The following is a 9,274-nucleotide window of genomic DNA, read 5'->3' on the forward strand; positions in this document are numbered from 1 at the left end:
AAAGCTAAGCAACACTCTCAGCGTGTTAATCTTCAGGGACATTGGTCTCCTCCTAAGTCGGGCACTCTTAAAATTAACACCGATGGCTCTTTTCGAGGAAATCCTAGTCCGGTTAGGATTGGGGGAGTTGGGCAAGATAGTTCTAGTGATATTCAGTTTCTGTTTTCTATAGACAAGGGTCACCATACTAATAACCTCATGGAAGCCCTGGCTATCTTGGTTGCAGTGGAACAATGTTGTCAACGTGGCTGGAAAAGAATCATCTATGAGACTAACTCGCAGGTGGTTGTGAACTTATTGCATAATAGGAACCTTGTGCATGTGGATTGGCATTTGGGTCTGGTTATTCAGCAGATCATTTAGTTATGCAATTCTCTGGATTCTGTGTCTTTTATGCATATCCTTTGTGAGTGAAACGGTGTGGCTGATTGTCTAGCTAAATGGACTTTAAAACAAGTGCCGGCTTGGAATATTCTTGATCATAGGATGCTTCCCCTTGATTTATCTTAAATGCTGGTTCAACTTGTGGACCAGTATAGAACTATGTAGTTCTCTTTATTTTTTGTGTTGTTCAGCTCTCTTTGCTATTCAATAAAATTTTTACCCCTCTTTTTGTAAATAATACTTTACTCCAAAATGAGGTATACTTTACCACTCCCAAAACATTCTATTTATAACCATATACATACATAACTGTACAGAAGTAGTCATGTTGAGCATTTAATTATTAGCAGCTGTGGACGGCTTGCGGACGGCTGCACATGTTTTATGTCTTTCTAGATTTTGCTTTGGTCTGTGCCGACCGAATCGGTGTAGGTAATTAATTTACTTCAACAAATAAGAATATAAGATAAACTGTCTTATGATATGATCAAGGAATAACAAAGTGAAGGGAGATGTGAAATTTGTTAAATTGAAATTGAGACCAATATTCTCATGAACGTTACTAACACTCATTCGTTCATAAGAAATTTCTGTGCTGATACAACATTATTGAAGAATTTGAAAATGCCACAGAGAGTTACATTGCCAAGCCAAAATATCCATCATGGCAATAATAATAAAATCTTTGCTTCATTTTTATTCCAGTCCCACGATGAATATACCAATCCCGCCAGTGATCACAGCTTACAACTCAAAAAAAATGGTGTAAGGCAAAAACTGCGGTAATTTGGAATGTTTTGATTATGCAGAAGACTGGCAGTTAGTCCCTTTACCGCAAATAACAATGGGGCTTCTCACAACGTGATTAGCACTTTCCCATGTCAAGTATCCAAATTCAGTTGAGTTAAAACCCTTCCTTGGTTTCATCACAAGATAATATGTTTTTGTTTCTCCTGCCATTGTAAACTCAAGCTTGTTGGGTTTCAGTACTGCCACAGCTCCATGAGGTGCTCTTACCTTTCCTCTAAAAGTCGCTGGTCCTTCTGAGACATATGTCACCGTTCTTCTCACAAACACGGTCTCATCAAAAGATGAGACTGTAATGGAAGGATAGTTGAGATTGTAAATTGTCTGGTGATATGAGGGACAATTATATGGTCTGCCTGTTTCGTTTCTTATCTGGCTTGAGTTAGTGCCGAAGCTGCAAAGGAATGTTAAGTAATTGTTGAATGAAATGTCATAAATCAGACCAGGATCTGCAGCTGCATTTGGGTTTATGAGACCCGCACCATAGTCGAAAGGGGTTGCTGTTTGATCGAAAAGGTCCTTGATGACCCTCCTGGTGCTGTCCATGGTGGTAGCTATGGAGAAAAAAAGATCAAGAGGAAAAGTCAGTAGGAGATTATAAGAATCATAAGTTTAAACAGAACATTTTGATTTGTTCAGATTCAGCAAGTTAGATGGGTCATTTCAATAAGTCAAAACATAAAAAAAATAAGACGAGGAGAAAAAGTCGTTGAGAGACTACAAGAATTGCAAGCTTCAACAATATAGTCTAAGTAAACTTAAATAGCACACTCTAAGCTTTGATTTGTTTAGGTGATTCATCTGAAATCATAGTAGTTTCTTAAATAAAACCTCTTATTAATGCGATTTCTGATGTGTCATCTAAATAATTTAAAACTTACAACAATTACATGAATCACAAGCTTAACATCTCATTTCAAATTTTGATTTGTTTAGTTGAGTCATCTGAAATCACATTACTTTCTTCAGTAGGATCCACCTACTAGTATGATGTCAAATGGGCTACCTGTTAAGTCCAAACTTAGAAAACTAAGTCAGTCAGAAACTACAAAAATTGCAAGCTGAAACAACACACTTTGAGTTTTGATTTGTTTAGGTAGTTCATCTGGAATTTCTTTAGTTTCTATAGTAGTACCCACTTATTACTATGATTTCAGATGAATCGTCTAAATAAGTGAAAACTTAGAAAATAGACCACAAGAAAAAGTCAGTCAGAGACTATAACAATTGCAAGCTGAAACAACACTCTAAGCTTTGATTTATTTAGGTGACCCATTTGAAATTTCTTCAGTAAGACCCACTTATTAATGTGATTTCAGATGGTCATCTAAATAATTCAAAACTTAGAAAAGTCAGACAATAGAAGAATCCTAAAGCTTAAACAACACTACAAACTTTGATTTGTTAAAATGACCATCTGAATCACATTTGTTTCATCAATATGACTGACTAGTTAATATGATTTCAAATGGACCATCTCAATAAAGTAAAAACTTAGAAGATAGATCATAGGGAAAAGTCAGTTAGACTACAAGATTTGCAGACCTAAATAACACACTCTTAAGTTTCGATTTGTTTAGATGACTCATCTAAAATTACATTGGTTTTTGCGATAAGACCCACATATTAGTGTGATTTCAGAGGAAATCACCATCTAGCCATAAGAATAAATCATTGTATTGATGATTGAATGTAACATTACCGAAATTTTGATCCCGCATCAATCACTATTATCATTAAATTTGTTTGAAGTAATTGTACAATGGACAGATTGTAAACAATCTTCGATAAAGAGTGAAAACTTCAATATAACATCCAACCATCTATACCATGATGCATCTTATGGCTGGATAGCCATATGGGTAATCTTAGTAAGTAAAAAACAAAAAATGAAAAATGAAAAAAACAGAAAACAAAACAAAGATAATAATACATTCATACTTTGGGGTAAGATTGTGTCTGAGTTTATCAACATCAATATTTTGGATCAATATTCAATGATTCATCATCAGAATGAGAGAGCCAAGAATATAAAAGAAAATTCTTGGCTCCCACACACCCTGATAATGAAGCATTGAATATGATCTGGAATGTTAATTTTCATACAATCTTACTCAGAAACATGAATATAAGATCATAGATTGTTTGAAATCTGTTATTGTTAAAAATGATAATAATATTTAGTATACATACCTGTAGTCATAATGGCTGATCTGATGGCTGCTGGGCTCCAGTGAGGATGCACTGCCTTAATTAAGGCTGCAATACCAGCAACATGAGGGGTTGCCATAGAAGTGCCTGAGATTATATTAAAAGGGACCCTCCTCCGATCAAAATCAAGAGTAGATGGAGATGCTGCTCCTGACCAAGCAGCAAGGATGTTGGCTCCCGGAGCCAAGATGTCAGGCTGCATTAATACACAAACAAGAAAATCTGTCGTCAGGAGGTCTGCAATGTAAGAGTCAATCTTTAAAATGGAAAAAAGAAAAGTAAAAACTCAAAGTTGGAGGGTTGAATTATGACCTTAAGTATGTCCGGGATAACAATATTTGGGCCTTGGGAGGAGAAAACTGCCACTATAGGAGATGGCCTTGTATTTAACTTAGTTTCCACAGGAGAGATGTAAGCAACAGGGAATCTGCATGAGAACATAAGAATGTGAGGGATCCAAATGCTTTTAATGTGGTGTTGATTAAGCTAAATGAAATAAATCCCCTGAAGACTTACTTTGTAGAGTTGATATAATTGGTAACTTCAGTAGCATCATTTGCAGTGAGCTGTGTTGCAGGAAGAACATGAGGTTCTGGTAAAATAAAGTTTTCTTCTCCTGGACTATTTATATCAAGCATGCCCACTCCTCCTGCCCTACGAACTTCTTCACCCATTCCAACATCTGGATTGACGCCACCAACGCAGGAAACTATCTTGCCTTTAACTTTTCGAGGATCCAATGATTTCTCGGCACAAGTCAATCTGCAGCACGTCGAATGTCATAGCGGTTGGGAGTTTTATGTAAGTAGATGTTTCTCAAATCAACTAGTTTTAGTTTATTTTATCACAATTGTTAAATTTTCGTTCTCTGATCTACATAAGTTGATTCAGAAATAATTATTTATATTTCTACAAGTTTGTGAAAATATGATATCATTTAATAATATTAGATTGTCACAATTCATTTGAAATGTACAAATTTTGTTTCCAAAATTTCTAGATTGGACTGAGTATGATTTTTTAAAAACAAAATTTGAACATATGGTATCATGTTTGATCAATAGAATTCTCTTGGCTGCACTTTCATCTTCTTTGGCTAATCATAAAAAATGAGAAATATTGTAGCATACCCGTCAATTGTTTCGACACCCGGGAGTCTGGCATCTAATCCTGATACCAGAGGGTACATTCTTCTAGTCTTGAGAGAATACTGAGCTAAGCTTTCTCCCTGGCCTCAAACCAAAAAATTTCCATAAATTCTCTAAGCAAGGGATGAAAATAAATTCAATACCTTTAACAATCAATTTTGATTATTCCAAAAAGTTTACAAAATACACTGTTTGAAAACACAAAAACAATTGCATTTATTGAATTTGAAAGTACGTTTAACATGATGGAAATGATGATGATTATAGCTAAATTCAATTGTGTAATCTAGTTTTTGTTTCAATATTCTAGATCAGACTCTTTAATCTATTTTTCCTGTAAACAATACTTCGTTTCTATGATAGATCATAGAATGTGATCTAAAATTTTAATACAATTGAGTTCATGAACTATCTTCATCAATTCATTAATTATAAAAAAGATTAATGGCTATAATACATCATTTTGCTTTGTTACTCTTCAAGATGATGAGTATAAGCAACTGGATGAGCATGTTTGGTCCCTCTTAACAAGTTTGAAAACATTTATCAGCAATAAAGCTAAGAGAAATTTCTGACCTTATATATCTTCTTGTTGCCGAGGATAGCATTGGAAGAGAACTTTCTATCAAGAGTACTTGCTCCCACTGTTATAATCCAGGGAGCAATGTTTGAAACAGAACCAGGCATTGGACCATCGTTCCCTCCCGCACAAACCACAACTCTCTTTTGTTCGACAGCATGGAGTGAGCCAATGGTGATTGAATCTTGCAACAATATTTGACCATAAGGAGATCCTCCAAGGGAAAGAGAGATCACATCTGCTCCATCATATATTGCTTGGTCGAATGCAGCAAGAATGTCTGCTTCGGCACAACTATCTTCGCCTAAAGCATCAGTCCAGCAAACTTTGTAGCTTGCAACTCTCGCACCAGGTGCCCCTCCCTTTGCAGTGCCTTCTCCATATCCAAACAAACTTGCATTCTTCACAAAATTCCCTCCTGCAGTGGACAGAGTATGGGAGCCATGCCCACTTGTATCACGCAGTGTGTTTCTTGTTGCTGCCTCAGAGTTATCAAACTCTCCATTTTCAGCCTCGAATCCTTTGTGGAAAATTCTGGCTCCAATCAGCTTCCTGTGCCACCAAATATTGTGAAAATTCAGATTTTACTAAAGACAGTACATATCCACAATTCTTTAAAATTAGTGTTTCTGGATCAGATTGTGTATACAGTTTTTGCATTAATGCGGATTACATTCGGGAGTGTTTCTGGATCAGATTGTGTATACTATTTTTGCATCAATGTTGATTACATTCTGTGATCTATTATCTTTTTCTTTTCTAATCTCTCATTCTGTTAACAGATCATGGAATGTGATCCAAAACATTGATGCCTGACAACTCAGATTCTCTTCACATTAATCCATATCACCATGGGGCAAGAAAAAAGTTGTAGATAAGTAAATGTGCATATACAAAATTGAGATTGGATAATAGATATCTTTTTCCCTAAATGTTAGAGATCAAATACTATATTCCATCAAGGTCTATAGCAAGAGAAGAGAACTGATAGATCAAACGTTGAATTGATAGATCATAATGGATCTAATCCAAAAGTTTTATGTATATATTTTACTCATTTGAAAATGTAAATCGTTGGTTGTTTCAATGACTTCAAATGAAATCACCTGTTGCAACTGAAGTTGGTAAAGTTTTCACATTTTCCTCTCCATCGGGAAGGGATAGGACCCATGCCCTCGTCGCTGAAACTCTCAGCTTCGGGCCATACACCTAACATAGAGCAATTTAGGTCAGATTTGCTATTAGATAATTATGATCCAAGTATAAACCCCTGCCCGTTACCCAATTTAAAACCCTAACCCCTAACAGAGCAATTCAAGTCGTATGTAGTGTTAGATGGTTATGGTCTAATTATAAACCCATACTTTTAGTGCGTTGAGGAGGAAGAGTGTCTCCGTACCTGTATCTAGGTTAGCAATAATGACATCCTTTCCAAATGCTGCTTTTTTCCAGAGGGACTCTGGAGGGACTTGTTGATTCTCATATTCTAATCCAAGGAATTCCCAAGAACGAGTTGTTTGCAACTTTCTCATTCTGTTAGGATATACAGATAATACTTCTGGCAAACCTGCAGGACCATCATTCAGTTAGCAAACATAGACCACGCAATATATAAAAACTGAAAAATGCATTTAATAGGTTCTCTGCACCAGTTTGGTCCATAAAACCTCATAGAGGGCTTCAGAAATTTACTGAAAATTTCACATGAATTTATATACTTCAATAAGAAGGAATTAATCAAAACATTTATGAAGGTTGCGCACTTTACTTGAAACAGCAAGAGCCTGGTCTTCGGTAAGTCTAGCAGCAAATCCATTTATAGTTCTACTGTACGAGTAGAAGATTGAACTCATGGCTGCTTGCTGACTGTAACATTAAGAAAAGTTAAAAAACGTTTTGTTAGATGATCGAGTCCATGGCTGCTTGCTGACTATAAAATAAAGAAAAGAAAAAAAAAGTTTTGTTAGTACCAGATTAAAGAACAAGATACGGAGGTTTAATAATCCCATAAATAAATTTACTCCGAGTCATCTCTCGTGGAAAAGGTCTTGAAAAGGATTATTTCTTTTGAAACTAAATTACACTGCATCCTGATGCTTATACAATAGGATACTCATGACAGAGGACAATTGATTGTTATTAAAACTACATATAATTGTGCTCATGGTGTGATCAGATTGATGATAAAGTATGAAGTTAAGAACAGTTCATTGCCTGTCCGCCTTAGATATCTGAAATCAATAGTGATTGATAATGATGAGTGTGACTTTCTTGTGTATATTCTGGATCTCAAATAGGACGATCTGATGATTTTGTTTCATGCTCTGTACTCTAATTTTATATGGATTTTGCAAATGTGATTATTTCCATCCATTTTTTTAACACATTCTATTTAGTAAATTATAGTGTGGACGCTTCTCACCATCACATAATTTATTCTTGCTTGGTTTTGGATTTTGAAGTCAAGACCGATCTAAATTAAAGAAGTAAAAACATGGTAGCTTCTATATATATAATAAAAATTATTGAATGTGGAAATGTCAATGCTTGTTACCTTCTCACAACAGATGCCAGAAGCTGGTAATGAGAATCTGCAATCAAGTGCTTCTCTCTGACCCTGTCATTGTGCCCACCCAAGTACACTATATAGGACTGAAACCACCCAAATCAAAACGTTCACCATATTAATCATAGGAAGTTTGTACTGAGAAAATTCCAGTCAATGTAAACTTCAAATTCATGGAGTTCGAGGTAGTAAGTTCAAAATTGTAAGCAATTGGAGCCCATTTGTAATAAGCTTTTGAAAAATAAATTTGTATGTTTTGATTACATTCAGTGATCTCTTCTCAGGACAAACAATATAAATCATACCATTAAATATACACAGTCATCTCCAAAAACTTGTTACAAAATTTATACATGAAATCAGAAAAAAACATACCATCAATTGAATCCATGCTTACAATACAAAATTGAATCCATACTTACAATACAAAATAATGTGGACATCCAAACAGTATAAGCAGATCATAAGATTGAAATTCATATCATTAATTGAATCCATGCTCGCAACGAAAAATAGTGCAGACATATCCAAACAGTACAAGCAGATCACAAGATTGGAATCTTTAGTTTGGTATCACTCACATCATAATCTTGATAACCAAAACACCCACATAACAATCTTCAATTATGTCCAGTTGGATATACTCGGAATCAAACAAAACCATTCAAAATAGATCTATCTATCTATCTATATTATCCAAACATGTGAAATGCTGACAGACTGCATTCATAATTAACAATCAAAAAGTTCACCATATTTAATCATAGGAAGTTTGTATTGAGAAAGTTTCAGTCAATGTAAACTTTCAATTCATGGAATTCAAAATTGTAAGCTATTGGGTCCATTTGTAATTAACTTTGGAAGGCAGATCTGTATGTTTTGATTATCGATGCTGAATCACGTTCAGTAATCTTTTATCAGGAAAAGATTAAAAATCATTCCATAAATATACACATGGTCATCTCCAAAATCTTGTTACAATTATACATGAAATGTGAAAAAATCATACCATCAATTTGATCCATGCTTACATAATTCAAACAGTACATGAAGCAGATCACAAGGTTGAAATCTGTAGTTAGATATCACTCTCTCTATATATATATATAATCCAGTCATGTGAAATACTGACTTACAGCATTCATGACTAACAACATTTGATGTAAAAAATAAAATTGAAGCATTGTTCACTTGCCTTTGTCTTCTCAGGCACGACCTTCGGCTTTGGGTTATCACCCATGGCCTCTCTCAATGAGAAAGCCAAGATGACAATAGCAATCCATGCTAATTCTTTGGCCATGTCTGATTCCGAGCCTAATGACTTGAGTACAGACTATTGTATACGTAATGAAATATAAATAGTAATAGCACAGTGGGATATGGATATTGACACTTCCATTGATTTAGGGGAGCTTTTTGCTGCGAGATTTTCTTGTTCTTAGCTAGATCACCACTTGCCATTGCTGTTTACAGTCAGTTTCCCTTATTTCCGATTTGGTCTGGTCAGCATGTATTTCGACGTGGAGAGTTTGAGAGTGAATCTAAACAAATCTTTGAAGCGATCTTGAAGGAAGAATA

At 35.1% G+C, this 9,274-nt stretch overlaps 1 protein-coding gene across 1 annotated transcript; it reads right to left on the bottom strand.

The window, feature by feature from the left end:
- Positions 1–887: 887 nt before the first annotated feature.
- LOC149580579 (subtilisin-like protease SBT5.3) lies at positions 888–9,018 on the bottom strand. The gene is made up of 11 exons (XM_089814191.1): positions 8,892–9,018; positions 7,685–7,782; positions 6,899–6,996; positions 6,530–6,697; positions 6,237–6,339; positions 5,127–5,682; positions 4,533–4,630; positions 3,919–4,164; positions 3,715–3,829; positions 3,385–3,598; positions 888–1,745 (listed from the first exon to the last, which is right to left on the bottom strand). The coding sequence occupies exons 1-11, from the start codon at positions 8,994–8,996 to the stop codon at positions 1,186–1,188; spliced, it is 2,361 nt and encodes a 786-aa protein (XP_089670317.1). The 5' UTR covers positions 8,997–9,018; the 3' UTR covers positions 888–1,185.
- Positions 9,019–9,274: the final 256 nt, after the last annotated feature.

Source organism: Cupressus sempervirens, chromosome 1 (assembly GCF_028749045.1).
Source record: "Cupressus sempervirens isolate cs-2001-9-10 chromosome 1, ASM2874904v1, whole genome shotgun sequence".
Classification (NCBI taxonomy): domain Eukaryota; kingdom Viridiplantae; phylum Streptophyta; class Pinopsida; order Cupressales; family Cupressaceae; genus Cupressus; species Cupressus sempervirens.